We start from the raw sequence: 23802 nt of genomic DNA on the forward strand, positions 1-23802 counted from the left end.
GTTGCTCTCAAGTCAACGTTTGGAAAAAGACTGTTTTGACAATAATACTTGTGTTTCTAACATTTCGTTGTACCCTTCGTTACAATATTTTCTTTTCATTCGTCGATTATATTTTCTACCTTACACGTACCTGCGGCGTAACTTTTGAATAAAAATTCCAAATTTGAGTATAACTTTTTTCGCAAAAACAGAAGCTCTTCATTCGTAGATTTTAGAGTATCAATGCTGTACATGTATAATATACTTTGTAAACGGCGTCTAGATTTATGCACAGATTATGCGACTGAGCAATACATATATAGCAGAGTGTGATTGAGAGGCGTGCGCGAAAAGTACGCGAGCGTGTCAAATTGGCAAACAATCTGCGGTTAAACCGCGCACGTGCCAATGAGTAGATTATAATTATAAAGCGTACGAGAGTCGAGCGTTATTTGGCTGGTCTGCAATTGGCGAGGAAAATATGTATACATGCTGCAACGTTTTACACGTATACGAGTACACACATATATATATATATATATATATATATATATATATATATGGGGCATTCCATGACGGCTCTATCAAAATTCTACGTCGATATCTCAGATAAGCTTTACAATTTTTTTGTATGAAAGTACATGACGAAAAATCCAATTGCAATTTTTTGAACAATTTTTCGACCCAGAGTATCTGAAGTATTGTTGAAAAACTTGAAAAATAAAAACACCAAATCGAAATGGGGCGGGTGAGATATAATTTTTCGTAAATCGTAAATGGGGTTGGGTGTTTTCGGATTCACGCCGCAGGGGATTTGCGAATCGCGTCCGTGGTTCATATTTTTTCCATTATGTTACACCGTTCACCTTATGGTACGTTAATATTTTTTTTCTTTCACCCTCATAATTCTACTCCTCTCGGCCAACGGGGACGGATATTGTGTAATATGCGGATGTCGAGAGTCGCGGGGTAAATCGCCCTCTATTATACGAATCCCCAGGGCTTTGATCCAGGTGTGTGTATATATATATATATCGTATATATATACGTATCGCGAAACGACGAAACGCACAAGAAGGAAAAGAAACGAAATCAATCCTGAATTGACCTGCAATCGTCGACTGAGCATGAAAATATTATCAACATAGGTGAAATGTTTCCCACTTTTTCTCCCTCGAAATACTTTTGGGGATGTCAAAGGCTGAATTATTAACTTCCCGTTTTCCTTTAAGGAAAAGTTACTGTAATCAACTGGAAAATGAAAAGTTGAGTTGAACGAGTTACCGGATTTCAATGATTTTAATCTCGATCGACGCGGCTTTTACAAACTTAAAACTAATTGGATTTTGTCTTTGATCGGTTCGGTACTTTTTCAATTACTTAAACAACGAAATTCCAAACGATTTAATAAAAATAACGAGATCTTAAGAGGGGATGAATGGATTTCAATGAAAATTGGTACCGTGAGGTTTTTTTTTTTGCGTCGCTGATCACGAATCATCCAAGGTCAGATTTGCGTAATTTAAATTTGGCGTATTCGATAAGCTAAAAAAAAAAAGAGAAGAAAGTACAAACCTTTGGATTTTGATGAATATTGGTACTCGTCGGTTTTTTGGGGTGGCTGATCCCCAGTCGGAATTCAATTTGCAAAATAAAAAATCTAAAAATATTCCGAGTTTGGCAGAAACTCACAGGCGGATGTTTTTTGGATTATTGACAATGAATCCAAAGTCAGACTTTCAAAATTTTTAATGATGGATCCGTTACAGTGATTCAAAATGAAAAAAAATCTTCATATTTTCATGTAATACGGTATCCGAAGGTTTTAAAATCCTTAATCACGAGTCTGAATTTGTATTTCGAAATTCGAATTGTATATTATCCTTTTCTTTCTCTATAAACTTGGAACCTGCGGCGTGAGAACGAGAAATTCGAGGGCTGGTTCGTGATCGGTCTAAAGCAGCTTGTTTTTTCGTAAATTGAAGCCGTCCAAGTTTCGCCGAAATCTCTCTCTCTCCCTCTCTCTCTATCTCTCTCTCTTTTCACTGTCTCTGCACAGATGAACCCAACGCGAAAGAGACTTTTCGACAGTGGTTCAATTTTCCCCTCACGTTCCGACCTTTACACCTCCATCCATCGAGCTCTCCTCTCTCTCTCTCTCTCTTCCACCTCCTCCACCTTCTATTCCTCCTTTTCCACCCACGGTGTGATTCGGGGCATAAAGCACGCGGAGGAATCCCATCTCGTGCACACAGGGGTCTATTTTTGACTTGAACAAAAATACGTGCGCGGCAGTCTTGCTTCCCTGCAACTTTTCCTCCCAAGTCTCCGATCAGGCCGCGGCTGCATGCCGCGCTTCTTATTCTCCTTCGTTCCTTATTCGATTTCTCATCGCTCGTTCACTCGGATTCTCTCACACACACCCCGCGGACACGTGTAACTTAATTCTTTATAGCTTCGCGCCTCTCGACCCGATACACCCATTTTCGCCTTATCGTTATACACTTCACAAGCTTCTCGTCGTTAGACGCTTCGTCTGGGATCATTCGAGCCTGTGATTTTCTATCCCAATCCTCCCCTTTGCGTATATATATATACCGAGTTACGCCCGAAGCTGAGCGATACACAAATATTTCGGTCGCACAGTTTGATGGAAGAATTAGTCGATCGATAGAATGATAAAAATCTTCTCTACTTAACAGGGTCAAATGTCTATGAAAATGAAAATGAAAATGAAAATCTCTCCTAATTGAAGAAAAGAAATTTTTCAGAACCAAATTTCAAATATAAAAAATGCTTAGATCTTATTGATCAGTTGCATAAAATTGTGCATTACTGATCTGTGTTTTTAGGTCGTATTAAAATTGCATAATAATTCTTTGTCCATACATTTGGTGGATAAATTTCATTCAAAATGACGAATCTCATTTATCTTTTGCGTTTGATTGGAATTATCTCCGGCTGGGTATCCTGAAACTAATTCCATTACCGACCGCTCTTCTCGCTGTTAGCTGAAAAATATAAAATTTTCTGCACTTGGGAGCCAATTATCGAATAAGACGGGAATATTTTTTCCCACAGTTCTTTCATTCCGTTGAATAATTCCAATTAACTCATATCGCTTTGTTTTACCCATGTGTTTCAGCAAAGGTATCTCACCCAGTTTGGATACCTACCCGAAACCGATCCGAAGCTTCAAAGCCTCAGAACGGAGTCTCAGCTCATCGAAGCCATAAAGGAACTCCAGGTGAGTCAGAAAATCACGAATGTTCTTTGATACGTTCCCGCTGACGACGGGATGATTGAAAGAAATTTTACTCCGAAGAAAATCCGCGTATGGAAATTAAAAGGAGACAAGGTGTAGCGTTTCAATTCACGTCTACAACGGAAATGACGGATCGGCTATTCTTTTGTAAAAGTAATTATTCCGCGTTCTATTCAATCCCCGATGCTTACAGTTTTCATATGGAAAATAGTGCCGCTTCATTCTCCGCAAATGATGTTATTACCGCTGCTGTACGCTTCGTTGTACACTTTTCAATATTTCAACCGGATTGCCTCGACCCCGAGAGAGTTTTGTAACATCGTTTTCACCCGGAGCACGTCTCGTGTTATGTAACGAAGGATTTTTCATGCAAAATCATTTTTCCGCGGACGTGACTCGCGACGATTCCCCTGAATTCTCGTCGTCCGATCCTCTTATTTCTTTTCCTCCTCCTCCTTATTCTGTCCGCTTCTCTTTTAGTTCTCCTCTATCTCTATTCTTCGTTCTCACAAGCTTCACCACCTCCTCCTTTTATTTTATCCACGCCGAGCGAGGCAATCGATGGAAAATTTCTCATTCGAATTCCCGACTACAACCTGTGGAACTCGATCCAGCTTCGCTTCGCATCTTCTGATTTTCTGGCTTCTCGAGTACTGTTCAAATCGCGTATTATTTGTCCAACGGATATGGTTCAATTTCGAAGTTGAAAACTGGCGAAATCGATCGGTTGGTACATTTTCTGGTAAATTCGGATGCCGGGATCGGTTACTTACGACCGACGCAAGCGGCCATTCGAGTATTAGCTAACTCTAAAACAAGGGTAGGCCATTCATAGAAACGTTACCAAATGTTACCCTGTAGTAGTTTAGGCATTCCAGGCAAACGTCGGCTAACATAAGAAATTCGAAGTGCGTGCTCGAAGCGGACGAGACGCCCGATTGAGAATGATAAAAAATTTTCCTTAAAAGGAGGTGTTAACAATGCACGATTCGCTAAGTAATAACATCTTAGCAGATATAACATTTATCGCATGCGTTCAAGAAGAAAGACGATGCACGATGTATTTAATACTCAACGAATAATTAATCCTCGTTTTACTGAACATTTTGATGTGTATTGGTAATGAACCATAATTAATATTTAATAAAGTAGGAATAAATTGATCAGGATGTGACTATAAATGGCATTTCTGCCGTTACCAGGCATCGAATCGATTTGCCGATAAACTTTTGAGAAAGCGTTAGCTAACGTTGAATAACGGTGGTGGGCAAAACAACCAAACCTTACGAATCGTTAGCACTAGGGGTGGGATGCAGTAAGTTGCAAAAAATGCGTTAGCCAATACTTGAATGGCCCCCAAGCGGAAGAAAATCGCAAAAAAAAAAAAAAAAACATTCTTGTGCCCTTTCAGCGTTTTGGAGGAATACCGGTGACGGGAAAAATCGACGAGGCAACGATACGACTGATGAAAGCGAGGCGATGCGCCCTCCCTGATAAACCGGATTCGAGGTTTTCGACAGGGGCGAATTTCAACGGGATTCATCATCGACGACAGAAACGATACGCTATTCACGGCCAGAAGTGGGATCACACCAATCTGACGTGGAGGTCAGTGATTCTCTCATTATTTACTATCATCGAGATGATGAATTTGATATTGCGCCGCGAAAATTTGGATAATAAAGAAATTCGCTTTTGTGTCGTTCGGCAGCGATGGCCGCTAAGCTAAGAATAAACGGAAGAAAAAAAGAAAGAATCGCAAACGATTCGATTGAATCGGTAAAAATTAATCGATTAATCGATTATATCGTTTTTTTTTTTTTTTGAAACGGTGCATGTGAAACCAAAATTTCGTAACTTTCAGTACGCGGTCTTAATAGCGGAAAAGTTTGATAGTTTCGTTCGAAACATTTTTCAATTTCAGGTAAAAATATTCATCCATCTCTCAATTATCATACAAAATAGGCACTTAGTAAGTAAGACGATGATAATAATTGATACGCTTTAATAACATAAATTCATGTTTTATCGCGACGTATGTGGGAGTAGAAAACAAAAAAAAAAAAAAAAAAAAAAAAAACGATACAAATTACACACATACGTGTATTATATTTGTACAACAGTATGAAGGCTTGGATCGGAAATGCCATTGACATTGTTGGCGCCAGGCCAGTCACCAGTGGGAAACTTGCAGGCGCCGTAGAATCGTGAATAGGATTTTCTTTCTTTCGTTTACAGCGTCACTGGGACATGCGCCAGCGTCTCCTTAGCAGGTGGTCATTGTTCTCTGAATCCGAAGGAATAACAAAACGAGAACAACAATGATAAAGGAAAAGGAAGAAAAAAAAAAAAAAAGAAAACGCGGGTACAACTTTTTCAAACTCGGAATCTTGTTGAGAATATTTCGCGAACAAAAATACCGGGGATGATTTTCATTTTTAAATCTTTTTTTTTCCTTGTTTTTCCATTTGAAGGGAAAAACAATTTTCGAAACTGAGTATAGTGGTTCGCAATTTAGAAACTGATGTTTCGGGTTACGAAGCCAAATTTCAAGCCTCAATTTTATCATTTCATCTTTCAAGGAATGCTGAAAGATTGTGTAAAAGAAGAAAGTGTGAAAGAAACTATCGACGATAAGATTGCAGGAAATGAGCGATTCAATGCCGGGTTTGGTTCGTTTCGTTTCGTTAGTCGAGTTTTGGAATCAGGTCAGGATGTTTTGTGTATTCGTTTTTTACGTCAGAATAAGAGATAGAGAGAGATCATTTATATTTCTTGACGTGCCGATAGAAAAGTTTACGTTATCAAAAAGTAAAAATATCACTCTTGTTTTTAGCCCCTTCCGATTTATCCTTTTGATTCCACTTTCATGAAAAAAAAAACACAGAAACAAAATTTATTTGATAAATTCCCGCTGTAGTTATTTTTGGCCTCATTTCTCTTAGCTCAATAAAACACGCATCATTCACTTGAAAATTTATATCATTCTTTATGTTACGAGAAAATAATGAAAATACCGCGTGATTCGCTTGTATACTCTTTACAGTTTACGAATTGACAAGTCAAGCGCTCGGTAATTTTGTGATCCTTAATTGTTGCTCTGCTGATTAAATCGACGAAAATTTACAGAATTCTGCATTATCAAGCCGAGCATGAACCGCACGTGGTAAGGTAGAATCCTACATACCCCTTCGTGAGTCGCGTCACGATCGAGACTCGGTTGGTAAGTAACGTCATTCGGTAATACAGGCATCTTGAATTCGGTCGATAATCGTTGTCAGCACTAGAAGCGGTTAAATTATTTTAATTACAGGAATGTTATTTCTCACTTGAAGATGTACAGTCAGAGAGAAACGAAATTAATTTTTCTATTCCAACTCCGGCTTTGTAGAAAAGCCGGATATTCGGTGTTAAAAAAAAATGAGGAATAAAAATTTCGATCCATAGCCATCCAGATGATTGATCGTCCTACGCAAGTATACCCCGATCGCTCAGATCCGCGGACAAACAATAAATAATCCACAAGTCTTGTCCATTATTCGTTCATTTAAAAAAAGACAAAAAGTAGAAGTATATGCATATATATATATACATATTTCAACTTTTTTTGTATCGTTTTTTCTTCTTTTTTATTTCCCTTTCCGGATCGTTTGACACGACAATAAATCCATTTTTCATATTGCCTCGGCACTCTTAAATCGGCTCTCACGTACCTCATACTCGAAATTCGTTTATTCACCTATCGATCGAATTTTATTATATTCAGTCAGGACAACAATAACTCGCCCCGAGATGGAATTAAAACGACGATCAAACGCTTCTTATAAATTTGGATAAATCGTCGATTTCTTCCTTCACCCGCATTGTCTTTCTTCCGTTGATTTCGGCCCCCCTTGGTTCATATACGTATTTCATACATCTCGAAGATACGTAATTGTGATCCTCATTGTCGTAAAACCCGGCGAGATAAGGCATCTGCTGAATTTCGCTTCGGCTATATTCAATACTCGCGCAAATTCGGGATCGCGCAGCGATTCGCTCGTCAATATCGTTCTTCAATTATACGCGGGAAGATAAATTTGAACGACCTTTTATCAGTTATTGATAATAATAATTGATGAAACGTATTACGACGAAGACGCGACGGAGTTTCTGGGACTGTGTGTTTTTTTCTTTCATTCTTATTTTTCCTTGTTTTTTCCATCGGGAACCGGGGAATAATACACGCTTTTTTATTATTCCCGTCCATCCGGCGGCGAACCCTGAGTGTGTGTTATTTTTTCCATTCCGATTGTAACTTTCCTGCCCTTGATTCTTTCTTTCCTGCCTCCTTCTCTCGTTTCACCTCTCCCGTTGTTCATTTTTGCTCCTTCTATCTTATTTCTTTCTCTTAGTTTTATTTCCTCTGATTATTTGTCCCGTCGGGCGGCAGTAATTCGCCCTCCACGCCTCGTCGCCCTCAAGCTTCGATCTCTGCCTTTTACTCTCTCCTCCCTTCCTTCCCGCCTTCCTTCCTTCCTTCCTGCCTTCCTTCCTGTCGTCTTCTTCGCGTCACTTCATATCAGCCAGCGCGAGTCACTTGAATTATTAACAAATAATTATACGAGGAGAATTTCGAAGTGTTCGACAAGGGGAAAAAGTTTTTAAAAGAAGTAAATTTCGATTCACAATCGGTTAGAGAGTGAGGAAATTTTTCAACAATTTAAGTTCGAAAACAGTCAAAGTTTCTTCCCCGAGAAACTCGGACAACGCAGTAGTAAAAATTGAACCAACGATCGACGAAGCGTGAAAGGAAACGGAAAAAAAAAAATTAGAGAGAAACGGTTCATTTCTTTTTGAAAAATGAAAGAGAAGATTAATTTCTCTGCCTTGATAATTTATTCGTTAAGCACAGATAGAAATATAATTGTAACGTTACGTATCCTCATTAAAACGAGAGTGCCAATTTCCTCATTCCGTAATTCCGTTTCTTCTCTGCGATAATTCAACTCGGGTGTATAATATACCGTAGGTATAAAAATTCAGACTCTCGTTTCCATCCCCCTTCCTTTTTCACCTTTACAACACATAGAATACACGCACAACGCTAGAGCCTTTATTTCCGCCTCGGTTAATTCTTTCCGCGTACATACACCGCAGGGTTTCGTGTTGCGTATATAATAACGCGTTTTACGTTGCACCCTTGAATACCTTAAGGACTTAATAACGGGTAAAATACTGCGCGACGAGCACGAATGAGCATTCATTATCGTTGCATGATAATTCGGAGGCAGGGTTGAAGTTCTGAATTTGAAAAGTTCCGAAATCGCCCGACTTCAAATTATATTTCGTGGCGAAACTTGAAGTAAAGAAATCCAACTTTGCAGAAACGACAAAGTCTCGAACGGTCGAAATGTAAGATTCCGAAAATTCAGGTTACGATACGGAAGAGTTACGAAAAGTTACCGAGTAAATTCAAAACAGAGAAAGATCAAAGCTGTGAAATTTCTCCAAGCCAGAAATTCACGGAACTGAAAATCTTCGATCATTCGGAATTTCGATTCTTCAGATTTTCAAATTTTCTCATCTCCGCGCTTTCGGAACTTCGCACTATCTGAACTTTGAGCCGTCGGGTTTCCGAACATTCAACCCCTTGTTGTTTCTTCAAATTTTGATATCTTTTTGCATCGAGCTTCGCCACGAATTAATTCGAAATTTTGCGTTATCCGAACTTTTGAAAATCGGAATTCCAGCACCGCCCCATAATTTGCCTGGAGCAAAACTGTTTGTGGAAAACTTCAGGGGTGCCGGCATCCGCTTCAGCCGGCAATTGATTCCTGGTTAAGTTACCGGAATCTTCTTCAGGACGGCGATGAGGGCGGGATAGGAAGAAAGTAATTCGTTCTGCGGTGAATGTTTCGTCGGTATGTCCCTTACACGTCTATACACCGCAACGCGTCAATCTGTGATCGCGAGATCGGGAATCATTTCCGCCCCTATTTCACCTCCGGTTTTACCGTAATTTCCACAAACCCCAACCCTCGATCGCACTCCTTGTACGCACTTCGACGCCATTTCAACGTAACTTTATTGAATTACCCCATCGCGAAACGGGGGGGGGGGGGGGGGTAGACTTCGTCTCGTTCTTGATGCAATATTTGCCGCAAATACTATTTAAATCCTCCCCCACCTCTTCCTCCCTCAGCTCAGACTAGACGGCTGTTCAACCTTTCGATCCTCAATGTATGTTCGTACATTTGAATATCCCCGAATTTCAGGACGATAAAGCGTTTGTCAGGAATTATTCATTCGGTACGTACATTCGTATTATTTCTCTCTCACGTAGTCTTTGGTCTACGGAATTTTACTTGTTGGAACTAATCACACAGATCGGAGGAGGGCAATGAGTAACTTTTTAACCAAGCTGTTTGAAATTTTTATGGATATCAACTTTTACTGGGTATACTATGTCGGTATGTATGGAATGTTTGCAACGTTGTATAATTTGTCTGGGAATTTTCTGCACGAATTGCTGCTTTTTTCCTTGCTACGAATTATGAAATTTTTAACCCATATATAATATATATATATTGTGTGTGTGTGTGTAAAAACTGTTCCGCATATTACAATGGCTCAAAAAATTTCAGGCATAACTTATTCGAGTACATGTTGTTTGTATATATGTACACTGTGAGAAATTTCATTTGTTACAGCAACTAGAAAAGTTCAGTGAAACAGGTATCGTTAAGAAAATTGTTTGAATATCGTTGGTGTTGCTAGAAACGTGGTACAAGTAACCATTTTGCGCTATCGTCGATCCTTTTTTGCTAATTGCGGCGTAAAATCAGTTTGCGAGGTTTACTCTAACGAATTTTACTCAACACATGCAAAGTGTTTGGATCTCAAGTGTCGAAATGTTGCAAAGAATTTCACATTAATTTACGTACAATCTTCGTAAATATTGTTTGTTTCGGTCAAATTGCAGAAGGTACCTTCGCAAAATACTTTGAAATAATTATTGTACGAATGTGTGAGTACACGGGCAAAATTAAGTGTTTAACCTCGGTCGCAAATCGTTCTCTGGCGTTGTTGGTTCAACCTTCAGGCTTCCTATACACGCGTTTCTATAACTATAATACCCCGCAGCCATGTCACGCGCACGTGTTATTCGACGTATTCGAGTCTGAACTCACAACGTCAATTCTGTCCTTCCTTCCTTCCTTTGAGATGCCAGAGGGTCGAGGACTGGGACGGGTTTTATATAGTAAAAAAAAAAAAAAAAAAAAGAAACAAAAAACAAAAAACTCCCTCGTAATGTCAATTCTTGAACGGAGTCACATCCACAGACAACCTGTGGGACGTGTCAAATTTGTTTTCTATCCATTTTAGAATTTGTACAAAATTTAACATAGCTCAAATCTTAAAGCTGATCATCTTTTTTAATGCAAAAATTGAAAGGCAGCCTCCTTATATCGTTGTTATAATTATTTGTCTGACTATTCAGTCCAACTTTGTTACAGTTTCAATTTCTCATGCTTTCTTTTTATTCTGCACCCTGTACAATATTATACCTCTAATATATTATAATACATCCCGTAGTGCGGTGAGATTTTATGGAATAAATACACCGCTGCGCTGTCGATGCATAATACGCGAGATTCGGCGCTTGATCAAGGGTGTAATTTGCGGGTCGTTATTATGGTAACCACGAGTGTGAGCAACGGGAAAAAGAAGAAGAAATAACGGATGAGAGGGTAGAGATCGTAAGACGAAAAGACACCCGCTTGTTCTCGGAATTAATTTTCGTTCATCCGAACGACACGACGTTCGTCGTTACGTTCCGGCACCACGATCTTTGGTATAATGTAACAGTTAGTATGAGAAAAACTCCCGCTATGCGAAGAGGAAATAGTTAATTATAAATTGTGAAGAAAGTGTGTCTTCTCTTAGAAATTTACCGCCCATGAAACGAATTCCGTGTAACCGATCGAGTCAGTCTGCGAATGATCATTGATTGGAAGGATTCTTTGCATTTGCAAATCTTGTCGTCAATTCGCTTCTTTAAAAATTCGACACTGTGGCCCTTAAATTTTTTTGATCCTTGTATATTTTTACCCCAACCCCGAACCGCCATACATCGCAATACGGATTGTGAAATAATCGTCGAACAAAAACGGATGTGCAACAGCTTGTCGAACAGCGTATATAAGTCGGATGTCGAGGGTCAGTCTGAATATGGTGTGGCAGTCTGTAGAGGGTGTATTTCGGACGGTTCGATTCCCGGCTGCATGCACGGCGTGGATGGGTTTTGCCGGGGCAGAATGGCGGGTTCAGGCCGCAAGAATTTATCGGACACAAATCTTCCCTCATCCTTTTATCCCTCCGTGGAGAAAGGAAAAGAAGGGGTTGAGGCGAGACGCGGGGTTTTCGTGGTTATATAAATGGACCCGAGGATCGTTCCGCGAGGACGAAAGAGGAAGAGGGAAAGAGATACTGTCTGCACTGCGACGAGTCGATTTAATGTATGAATCAGAATCTGGAACACGTCGTGCCGCTATTCCCGGGGATCAACTTGACAGCCTGTAGAGAGTGATTAAACCATCCCTGGATTCAACTCAACCGCGGGCTTCTGTCACGATAATTCACTCCTCGTTTCTTTCTTTTTACTCAATTATATCGACACAGTGTGAGGCACTGTAGGAAAATGGCGAGTAGAATACCATGGACTGTAGTTTGACATAGATCAAAAACTATCTCCAGTCTGTCCAAGACATTCTGATGTCAATCCAAGACTATCCGATAAAGTCAGTCCAACACTTTCTGATGTGAATCCAAGACTACCTGATTAAGTCAGTCCAACACTTTCTGATGTGAATCCAAGACTACCTGATCAAGTCAGTCCAACACTTTGTGAAGTGAATCCAAGACTACCTGGTTAAGTCAGTCCAACACTTTGTGAAGTGAATCCAAGACTACCTGATCAAGTCAGTCCAACACTTTGTGAAGTGAATCCAAGACTACCTGATTAAGTCAGTCCAACACTTTCTGATGTGAATTCAAGACTACCTGATCAAGTCAGTCCAACACTTTGTGAAGTGAATCCAAGACTACCTGATCAAGTCAGTCCGACACTTTGTGAAGTGAATTCAAGACTACCTGATCAAGTCAGTCCAACACTTTGTGAAGTGAATCCAAGACTACCTGATCAAGTCAGTCCGACACTTTGTGAAGTGAATCCAAGACTACCTGATTAAGTCAGTCCAACACTTTCTGATGTGAATTCAAGACTACCTGATCAAGTCAGTCCAACACTTTGTGAAGTGAATCCAAGACTACCTGATTAAGTCAGTCCAACACTTTCTGATGTGAATTCAAGACTACCTGATCAAGTCAGTCCAACACTTTGTGAAGTGAATCCAAGACTACCCGACGAAGTAAGTCCAACACTTTCTGATTCGAATCTATGGTAATCTGATGAAGTTAGTCTAACACTATCTGATGTAGGATTTTCGAATTGATTACGAAAATTCTCCAACAGTAGTTTACATCGGCAAATTTGTGTCATATTTAATACCTCAATTTTGTACAGTGTTCAATGCAGACAGTCTTGCCTGACTAGACTGAAAGAAAAAAGTCCTCGAATCAACCGAATGTGCGGTCACGGAAGGTTCTCTCGGTGTACCATTAAAGTATCGTCTTCCGCCTCATTTTTATATTGACTTTCGATGGCAGAGAAAACTTTTCGCGATATCTGATGCTCCAAGGTAAACGATTGGCTGGTCGGCCGGCTATCGAAGACCGCCGGTAAAATGATACCGCTATTAGGTATATTAACGAGAAAAAGTTGAACGAGACGCGGTTTTCGCTCGAACATTTACTAATAAATAACCATCGATCGGTTCGTCGTTGCGGTTGTTGTCACGGAGCTGTTGCTCTCTCCGGTTTCTATTTAACAAACATAATCCATGCGATGCACGCTTTCGCTCGTTCCTTCGAGCTCCGATCCCTTTTGGATATCGACGTTGCATTACGCGCAGCGAAACAGAGACGACCCGAGCTTTTCGTTGTCGGTTAACGATGGAATTTCTCTTTACCCCGCCGGCATGGAAATACGGTAACGAGGAAAGTTCAGGCCAGATTTCACTTTGATGTTACACATTTGAAGCGTTTTCTTGACGTAGTCTTGAAATATGTAATTTTGAATTTGTCTGCCGTTTCGCTTTTCGTATTCTCGTCACTTTTCGGACGCGTTACCTCAACGGCGAAACGCTCTGAATGTGACCTCCGGTTACATACGCATGCACGAAGAGATCCTCGCCTCGCAACCCTGAATTATTAGACACCCAGCGATGAATATCGTAAAGCCCCATCCACCAAAGTGTCAGGCTGGAAAGCCACCCTCGCAGGCATATTCGATGTATAATACACAAGGGTGGGAGAGGCAGTGGGTATAATAGTTACGGCGGAACAGGTACTCGGTCCACTTTATGTCCAGCGTTGTGCGAGAGAGAGGGAGGAAACGATGCAAGGACGCAGGCGGAGCGAGAAAATAAGGGAGAGAGGATCTCGGGTGATATTGCAAATCCGCCAATAATCCTTCACAGCCGGCACCCTTCGCAAGCGGAACGAATGGCGGTGAGGAAGGGCGGCTCCGTTAACGCGCGTTTTCCGTGAAACATACCGAAACATACCGAAACACGCACGCACGCACACTCGGCCATCTCTACGTTTCATTCGACTTGCATTTATATTCTTCTTCCCGCACTTCCAGCTTCTTTTCCGGCTGATCGAGGCTTTAGGCCTCCCCCTTATCTTCGCGTGCTTAACCCGCCCTCATTTTTCCCTGCTCTGATTCGAACCCTCTTTCACGAGGGTTGGAAGTAGGCTAAGGTACGTACTTTACACGTAGGTATACGGTCGTAATGGGTAAACCATCCGGCAAGACGGCGACGCGATGTCTTTGTTTTTGCGGTTGGAAGTTGGCGAGGTGGTGGAATACAAGGAAAAACTGGGCTATCCAATCTGACGGGGAAAAGTCTGTTTAACATGGTGTCCGGTGCTCCTGGAAGTCCTCGAGGTTATGGAAATATTCTCCAATTTTGCTCGTCCTTGTAAAGTCCTGGAAATATTCTATTCTTAAGGTTTGCTGCGAGTGATATATTTATCCGTGTGTTCGACGAGCAACTGTTTTCAAAAAGTGGATCCTCGCCTCGAATCTCGTTTTTCGTTTTTCCCTAATAACAGGTTGTAGTAGGAACATGACGTATATGTCGTACGTCGCTCCGATTATGTACAGTGTTTCGGTGTATTTTTATTTCTCCTTAACGTCCTTGAATAACTTGAAAATGTTCTGTAATGTCCTTGAATTTGTTGGAGATTTTTTACTGGATACCATGTTTAAATTGCATTCGAATCCTTTTCTCTTGCTCTATTATCCTGACGCTTTTTCTTCCCTCCGTCTCCATCGTCTTCTTCGCCTACCGTTCTTCTTGCAGTTATTATTCTCCTTTCCTCGGTTATGGAATAAAATATCAGATTGCTCGTCAGGTTCTTTAGCTAATTTCTATCTGCGAATCAAATGATTAAATAGTCATTCGGGGTAACGATCTCTCTGCATTTAAGATAAGTCTACCAGTTACTGACACGTTCAGACCTAATTTTATCGACCCTTTTATTTTCCAAAATCGTGAATTGTGAATGTCTCGATGATTAAAACAAATTGCTAGACGGTTAGACGTTAGAAATTTGTTTTTTGGTAATTTTAGAAGCAAGGATCAAACAGACGCGAGAAAGAAAGGTAAATAATTGTGACAGGGTCAATAACTGGTACACTTACCTCAAGTGAATCAGTGTTTGAAATGTATGAAATCCCCATTTTCCCATACAACCGGAAAGACCGGCGACTTGGGTTTTTTTTTTTCATACCTACTTGAGAAATGACAAGCACCCATACCCGGCACGGTGGTACATAATTGGTATTCGAGAAGGGGCCGAAGCGACGGTAAAGACGCTAAACAGACCCTCTGGAGTATTTCTTTAGTAAAAAGTGAATTAAGAAAGGGGGACCGAGGAAGCTCTGGAGACCAGAGTCACGGAGAAGCCGCGAGGCAGCTGGGCTTTCAAAGTTTTTCAAAGAAGCACAAAGTCCACCCCGAATCTCGAAGGTCCAATCGATTAAGTAGCCCTCCCCAGTTTGTCCAGTCAAAGTCAAACTTTAAATTCCAGCTCCGTCTACCAGCCTCCAATGCCTGCAAGGCTCACTTCGGGTCCTAAAGATCTCGTAAATTGACTTTGACGGGGTCAACGAACCGACGAGTGCACATTGAGAGCTGCATCACGGTGAACGGGGTGATGGAGCACCTACCCCCACCTTGGGAAGGATGCAAGGGAGGTGTGTCGAGTATTCGTTAAAAGCCCGGGTTACGAGTTATCGACGTCACTTTTCCGTCGCGGAAACTATAAAGAGATTCGCTTCCCCGCCGAGCAACGTTCCTATATGTTGTGTCGTAGGTACTCCTCGTACACTCCAGGATGCAGGGGCATTGATCAAGGGTCGAAAATTTCAACCCTCTCCTCGTTTCGACGGGCGTCTCGTTTGAACGAGGCAAAAACGGGGCTACTGCCACAACTCGGAAAGCCCCGGAAGGTGAATTTGAACATCCGCCGGTGACGGGATTTAAATTATTCATGTACTTCTCCCTCTCTCTTTCTCTCTCGCACACTTTTCTTTTTTTTTCTGTTTCTTGTTTAATTTCTTTTTACGTTTATCTCAACCCCGGGCCCGTTTTAACCTCTTGCTTTTAAACTTTGCGAGAGCTGTAAAGTTTTGTTTGTCTTCTCTCGTGGTAGTTTTTTTTTTTTTTTTTTTTTTTATTTCACTCCTTTTTTTTTATTATTTTCACAGCGTTTGTCTATTTTTCTCCTTTTCGTTCTGTTTTCCCGTTTTTACCTTACTTCATTACTCACGGTTACTTTATATTTTATAGGTACATGTAAGTTGTGTAATATAACGTGTATTAAAGTACTTTACAGCTTTGACTCGAGGATTTTATCACACGTAATTTTATGTCTTGTACTTTTTATAAGAGACCGTGTTAAAATGTCTTTTATTCATACGGCGCCAATCGATTAAAACTGTTTAATAAGAACAAAATTCACTTTCATCTTTGTGACGCGTTGAACTTTTTACGTTTTTTTTTTTTTTTTTCCCTCGCATTTCTCTATTCATTCGTTGTTAAAAGTATTTTGATACATAACATACCGGAAATAAAAATAAAAATATAATCGTACAATATGCGATAAGGTTGAGAAATTTCATTTAAATTATTTCCGAATATGGAAACTTATTTTTAGAGTGAAATATCGCTACATATATATATATATAATATTCAATATATTTGAAAATAATTATTTATTTTTCGCTTACATTGCATTATACGTAGGTACTTGTATAACCATATTTTTCGATCATGTTAAAAAAAATGAAAATATTTAACGACCGAGCGGTAAACTGAATTAAAAATATCTCTCAGTGTATTAATTTCAACTTGACACCTCTACGCGTTCCTGAGAAAAATGTTCCTGACAGACGGCAAGACGATCAGCGATGTGATTCCTGCAAGGGTTCTTGTTTTCTTCTCTTCGGGTACGAAACCCCTGAAAAAGGCACCGTATAACCCAAATACAATTTTTGAGGTATAAAAAAACAAGACCGTTATTATACGCCGAAAGGAGTGCTTGCCGGTCGACATATATTACGCAGAAAGAAGCCGCACGTTTGGTCGCGTATTACGAAGGTACCTATATATGTATAATGCAGGCCTAAAACAATAGCCGGAGGCTTTCGGTCGATCGGTCGATCGGCTGTCGTCCGGAGGTCTGTCGGTGTCCCTTCGTTAGGGCCCAAAGCGTAAAGGACAAGCGGGTGACCCGATCCATTGTTCGCCGGTGAGATCGAGGGTGACAATGCCAGCCAATCACGCCCCTCCTTCACCCCGTCCCTTTTACCCCTTTCGGCCATGTCTACCTACGCTACGTGCGTAAACCCCCCCCCCCCCCCCCATACACAGAGGGTTCGAATGCCACTCGAAGTCCACTCCTCGATGATGTCAAAACAATGGGAACCGCACGTCGCGTTCCAACCACCGTTGTTGTCGTTATTATCATTGTTATTATTATTATTATTATTGATGTCGTCATTGTTGTGACATCTATTCTGATTATTACGGTTTAATCTGTGTAATATTCCCGCCGATTCACCCTCGATTGCTAATACACGTGTACGTATATCTATACTGTGCGTCGGTATGAGATTGGTTAACTTAAAAAATAAAACGAACACTTGGAAAAAAAAAAAAAATCCTTCTACGAGTTTGAACTCCGTTGGATAAGATTTAGACGTCCTGCTTTCGAGTTTTCGTTCTTACAAGCGTAATAACGTGTAAATAAATGCTTGCCTATGCTTACCGTCGATTTCGCGCGGAAATATACATAGACGAGAATGAAATATATCGAGAGACATATTTTTTTTTCCAGGCAACAATATTTAGTACAAAAATTGTCTCTCGGATATTTTATTCAATGTCTGCACGGTTTGAGAATTATTCCGAACGAAAAGTGAGAAGAAAATTGGACAAGTCAAGAATAATCGTTTGAAAATTCAATGGAAATAAAAGTTTTCATCATTTTTTTTTTTATTTGTTTACGAAATATCGTTACCTCAAAAAAAAAAAAAAAAAAGGTATCATCATATTTCTTGCATTTTCTTTTATATTTTCACGCGAGATCAACTCGACAGCGGGACCTCTAAATTATATGCGATTACTCTGAAATTTGCTGGTGACTTTTTGTTTATCACAAACAGTAGTTTCATGGAGAATCTGCAGTGACAAAAAAAAAGGGATTTCTTGATTTTTTTTTTTTGGCGAAACATTCTGATCGGTATACCTGTACTGTAATACAAGGGCAGGTAACGTCGCGTGTTGGAAATTAAAAATTCGTGTGCAATCACAATCCGGATCAGATCTGGAGCGAGCCAACTCTAAGCGCTGTCCAATATTTTCCTCCTCTTCGTATTCCACTCGCGGTTTGGCAAACTACCAGAAGAATGGGGGACGAATGAATTCATTTTCCTTCTTTATATTTGACACCTTTATATACTTTTTTTTTCCCCCCATCACGTTTTTATACTACGGACGAACGATCCGGTCATCAGTCACAGACGTTGGTAATGCCTCAGAAAACTCGCGGATAGATTGGAGTAAAAAAATTCGAAGACGGAAAATTTTTCATTGTTATTCGTGGTAATTTTTTATTTTTTATTAATTTTTTTTTTTCTGCGAACTGGATACTTCGGTTTGATTGAGTTTTGTTGGATTTAGTTTCATCGCGGTTAACCGTAAGTTGCAGACTAAAGTTTAAGCCGACTTTTAGTGCGTTTTACTTTATTTTGTTAAATTTTTTCTCTCTCTCTCTCTCTCTCTCTCTTTTTTCTAGCACTCTTGCACCCGAAGGTCTATGCCCGAAGGGTATAAGCTGTATAACTTTCGAACTTGAAAGTTGGCAACTTATTTTCTTTGCAAATTTATTCAATCTCGTGAGAGGATCCTGCAGCCAAGCTTATACAAGACACAGACCCTTGCATTGGTAGAAAAGTAAAATCGTTTCCTTCCCCTTGGCCAAACGAACGTATTTCCTAACCCTTATACAGTTTGGAGTTTCGTTAAACCTTCGCGAGGCGTTGTTGTCTAGCTTTTCATTAAAATCCAATGCAACTTCCCAGCATGTGTGAATTTCTTTTTTCCTTTCCATTCTCTGTCACCTTTCGAAAAATAAGAAGAAATAAAAAAAAAAAAGTCAAACGTCCCTCCGCAGTCTGGCCGGTTAAACTCATCGATCCTCGCCTACCGTGGCACAGCCCTGCAGGCTTTGGTGGAGTTGGAGGAATAATGAGAAACGACGGTTCACCTTGTATAATCAACTCGTCCGAGTTCCAGATACGTCCGCATGTTGGCACCAGCTTTTTTATACTATCGGGTTTCTTTTTTTCCCTTTTTCTTTTTCTTGTTCTTTTTTTTCGACACGCGTATCTGGGAACAAATTAGCGATTCTCGTTGATTGCAGCTGCACCATTCCTACCACATTGCAATGCTGCAGTGCCAAAGGACGACGGTGAGAGCGAAAATAGAGGTATTATATTATACCTGTTAGAGAGAGTATATATCCCTCTGAATAAAAATTCATCGTGGCTTTACGGATTCAGGAAAGTCAGCGAAAATACCCGTTGATGTACTAGAAGTTCGTCAAAGGTCGATAATTTTTAATCATTTTATTTATAACATACGTTATAATATAAGTTTGAGTATATATTTATCAAGTTTATACTGTATTCTTAAACTACGAAGTGTAACTTTGAAAATACAAATATAGATATATAAGTTTATATATAACGAAAGCTTGGATATTGATGCAGATCATTCGTTTGAAGTCTATTAAAAATTGTTAAAAACCTATAGTTGATTCGTTCGAATTCATTATACGGTAGCTCATTTTAATCAGAAGACTATTTTCCACTAATTCGCTGAAACACTTTCTTTGTTTTTGCTTCAGGACAAATTGGCAATGGTAGTTTCAAATTGACAACTGATAAAAAAAATAAAAATAGGAAGAAAATTTGCTGCAGTGACTTTGTGAAAAATAGTCTTCCGACCGAATCGAATCATCGTAGAGTGAAATCGAACGAATCTATCAAGGGTCAGATTTATCAAAGTAAACTCACGCATTTTCTTCCTATATTATTATTCTTCTTCTTCTTCTTCTTTTTTCACAGCATCTTTTGTACACGAAATTATTGTAATTTCTAATTTTCGTTCACCGACGTAAATATTGCACGAATTCGGTTACGAAAGTGCGACGCACCGTCGAAATTCCAACCCTTTTCGATCATTCGTTTATCCGTTACAGAAAGAAAAAGGGTGAGTTTGCTCGGTCGGTAAGGGTAGAACTGCTACACGATCCTGATTAAATTTTATTTAATAATTTTCAAACGACTCGGCGTAAATTTCGAAAACAGATTCACTTTCAGTCGCGACTCACTCGCCCTAATTTGCAATCATACAAATAATCGTGGGTGTTACTTTTTAACGAAAGGGATGATCTTCCCTTGTACGTATTACCGTAGCACGAATTGACGCGACCCGTACAAACATCGCTTCTGCTTAACAGCTCTCGCGGTACTTTTCGTCGACCTGCGGGGCATTTTCCGGGTAGGAAAATGTCGGCCATTGGGGCTGGTCGGACCGATAACCAGCCGTGGGTCATCCTCCCCTTCACCCAGTGCCAACAAACCGCTGCTCCTCGTGTCAAATGACGTTCCCTTCGCTTCTCTCGTTTTCTGCTTCGACGATTTTTTCATACTCTACACACGTTGTACGGATATTATTTTCATGCTTAATACTTTAACGTGTCTCCTTCGGGGGTGTTGGAAGAAAAACGCAAAAAAAAAAAAAGCAAAAAGAAAATCGAATTCGTGGTTAGGTATTACATTTTTTTGGAAAAAAATTACATTGCTTTTTTGGGCCGGGGGATCGAGTTAATTGTTATATTTTATTTGTCACGCGTTAAATAAATGGAAAATTGTGTACCCCCTAACCGTTGAAGTTAGATTTTTTAGTCTTGGGAGAAATGACGACGATTTAATAATTTCGTTAGCAACGTACAAGTGTACAGAGATTATGTTCCTGGGATTTGTCTATTGTTATTAATTGTATGTTAAGTGATATTAAACGTTAATATTTCTGAAAAAGTTTGAACTTGCGGCCAGAAGAGTGTTATTTCAAATTTAAAGATCTGTGATTATCAATTATTCAGTCAATGAAAAAATCGAAACAATGTTATTTTTGAATGAAAAAGTATTTTGAATGCGAAACTGAATTTTGTTATTTATTGTTATTTACAAGAAAATATTTGAGAAAATAGGTGATCTTTACAAAGACAGACTGTATATAATAAAATTATTATTGTCATCATTTTTTATCAGTTACGTCGAGGAAATTGAAATTTGACATCTAGAACCTAGATTCAAAATTCGTGTTAACCGGTGTTATCGTTTATTTTAATATCGATAAAATGTAGACAGATAAAAGTTGATAGTTGAAACAAACATATTTATACTATACCGATAGTGAAGTATATAGATAATCGAATCGTGTCTTGAAAAAAAAGACTAATTTTTTTTTTTCACTCTCCACCCTCTGGGTAGGGACAAACGATAAAATTTCGTTTTAGCCCCTTTATTACGTAGGTAGGTCAATTTAAAATGGACGGTACCGTTGCGTACGGAATTTCAGGAGTACCTCGAAATTAATCCGCTCGAAAAATCTGCGGCCAGAGTTTATTTCTCCGTTTTGCTTTTGCAACGTGTATTTTTCCGGAATCACGTGAAACTTTTGCGGGATTCGATTTATGCGGTATTGGAGGGTTTTTTTTTTTTTTATTTTTTTCCCCCGTCGCCGCAGGGAGTCTTCGAGGAAAAACGCTGCGGAACGACGCGACGGTCCGTTTCTGTTTTACGACGGAGGCGTCGTCGGTTCGCGTCTGTTTACCATTGCCATGCCGGCTAAACCGTCGTCGTCGTCGTCGTCTCGAGGATACCGAAAACCATATGGTTTTTAGTCCCATTTCCCTTGCGTTCGTGAACGTCTGGCTATTGTAAAGATTGTAACCTTCTTCCTACCAGCCGCCTTGGCTCTTGTGGCTGCATGTTCAGGGCTTTGTAACGTGTGTCATGAGTTTGTCGGATTCTCGGCAAACTTCTGGGAACGGCTCAAGAGTGCGATTCGAGACCCTTGGCCTGCTGCTGCACCCACGATTGTTTGCTCGAGGTGGAGGGAATATACCTAAAAGATAACCCTGCGGTTCTTTACCTCGAATATGTTTTTTTCTTTTTTTCTTTTTTATTCTCAGTTGTCGATACAGGGACGATTTTGTTAAACGCGAAATTATTTTTCTTTTTACCCCGAAAAATAGCGGAGAATACTTGTCTCGGGGTTTTATAAATCAAAATTAAGTATTTCTAATACTGTGCCGATTTTATTGCTGTTTCTTTTCTTAACTTTTTCAAAACGGTTTTTAGCATATTTTTATAAGTGAAATTTGCGATTTATTTTATCAACGTCGATACAATGTATGAAACAATGAATTGTATTATACAGCGATTTGGGCTAAAATCGAAAGGGATTGGATTGAGTCATTTTTTTTTTATCTTTTACAATCTACGTGGAATTTAAAACAGAATAAATTTTTCTCCATCGATCATTCGAATCTCTGTAACTCAGATAATGCGGTAAAATCATCGTAGAAAAAAAAGAAAATTTCGCCTTCTTTTCGTCACTACTTTCGGACCGTTGATATCAGCCATTGGAATTGCTTTTTCAGATTCGATTCTAAGTTTCTTGAAACGTTTCACGATAGAAAGGATTATCGCTAAAGAACTGCTTGAAGAAAAAAAAAAAAAACAAGAAAAGGATAATAAACAAACATTTCAAACGCGTTTCAAAGCTCTGCGTCATTTCGAAATAATTCAACGAATGTTAATTAACAGTCAGAAGTATTACATAATACATTTTTTCGTGCGACGAAACTCATCGTCGTTTTTCAGAAGAACGAAACTCGATATGGCTTTCGGGTTTGTTAGGTGCCAGGTTGTAAACTCGAACCGAATCGCAAGCTCGAGTGTGCGTATAACGTGTATTATAAACAAATTTTCAACTCTCGACACTCGGGCTGTTACTGTTATTACAAGTTCTGTTTTCTACTTCTCATTCTCTCACGTACTTGTGCCGATAATCCACTCGTGGTATCACGGTGTGACTTAAGAATATAAACAACCGCGCGATACGTGAACGTGCCAGGAGAACTCTCGACTTTGTAGGATACGTCATTTTTCACTTTCGTACATCACTCGATTCAATAATGACGATGAAAGATATCGCTAATACAATATCGTCTGATCGTGGTAAAGGCTTGAATATCGGACAACCACAAAAAAGTGAGAGAAATTTTTGGTTTCGGTTACCGCTCAGTCCTTGACTATTTTCATTTTTTACCACAATAGAAAAATATGCTTCTAGGTAAAAAATGAAAATTAGTTTTCTAGCCGTTACCGGAAAGTCTGGTATCCGTTACTATTCGAAATTTTTCTCAGAGTACAAGCCACTATTCAGCTGTTGAAAAAAGTCGCGAGATAAATGAAAAACACTGGAATGAAAATCTCGAAAAATCTCTCTAGCGGGGAAAAACGGAGTGTATTAGAAAGCGATTGAAAATATATTGGCAGATACTTGATTAACGAGAAAACTTGACCGATACTGCGACACGTGTTTCACATCGAAGGGATGATCGTAACATGTCAGCGATTCGACGAGCATCGTGTTACAAGCCACGCATCTGGAATGAACGATATGTTTTTACATCGGGAGTAAATTCGCGAATTCTCTCTTGTTGGAAATTCCCTATAGATAATAATTACGATTTGTCAAGGTACGCGTTTACGCTTTTAAAAACACACACGCGTTCGCATT

At 39.7% G+C, this 23802-nt stretch overlaps 1 protein-coding gene across 1 annotated transcript in view; it reads left to right on the forward strand.

The window, feature by feature from the left end:
- Window positions 1-23802, forward strand: part of LOC124218702 (matrix metalloproteinase-2-like) — a 164057-nt gene that overhangs the window by 52009 nt on the left and 88246 nt on the right. The window contains exons 4-5 of the mRNA XM_046625396.2: window positions 3125-3226; window positions 4656-4852. Of these exons, the coding sequence (XP_046481352.1) occupies window positions 3125-3226; window positions 4656-4852 (299 nt within the window). The remainder of the gene's footprint in view (window positions 1-3124; window positions 3227-4655; window positions 4853-23802) is intronic.

Source organism: Neodiprion pinetum, chromosome 5 (assembly GCF_021155775.2).
Source record: "Neodiprion pinetum isolate iyNeoPine1 chromosome 5, iyNeoPine1.2, whole genome shotgun sequence".
Taxonomy (NCBI): Eukaryota; Metazoa; Arthropoda; class Insecta; order Hymenoptera; family Diprionidae; genus Neodiprion; species Neodiprion pinetum.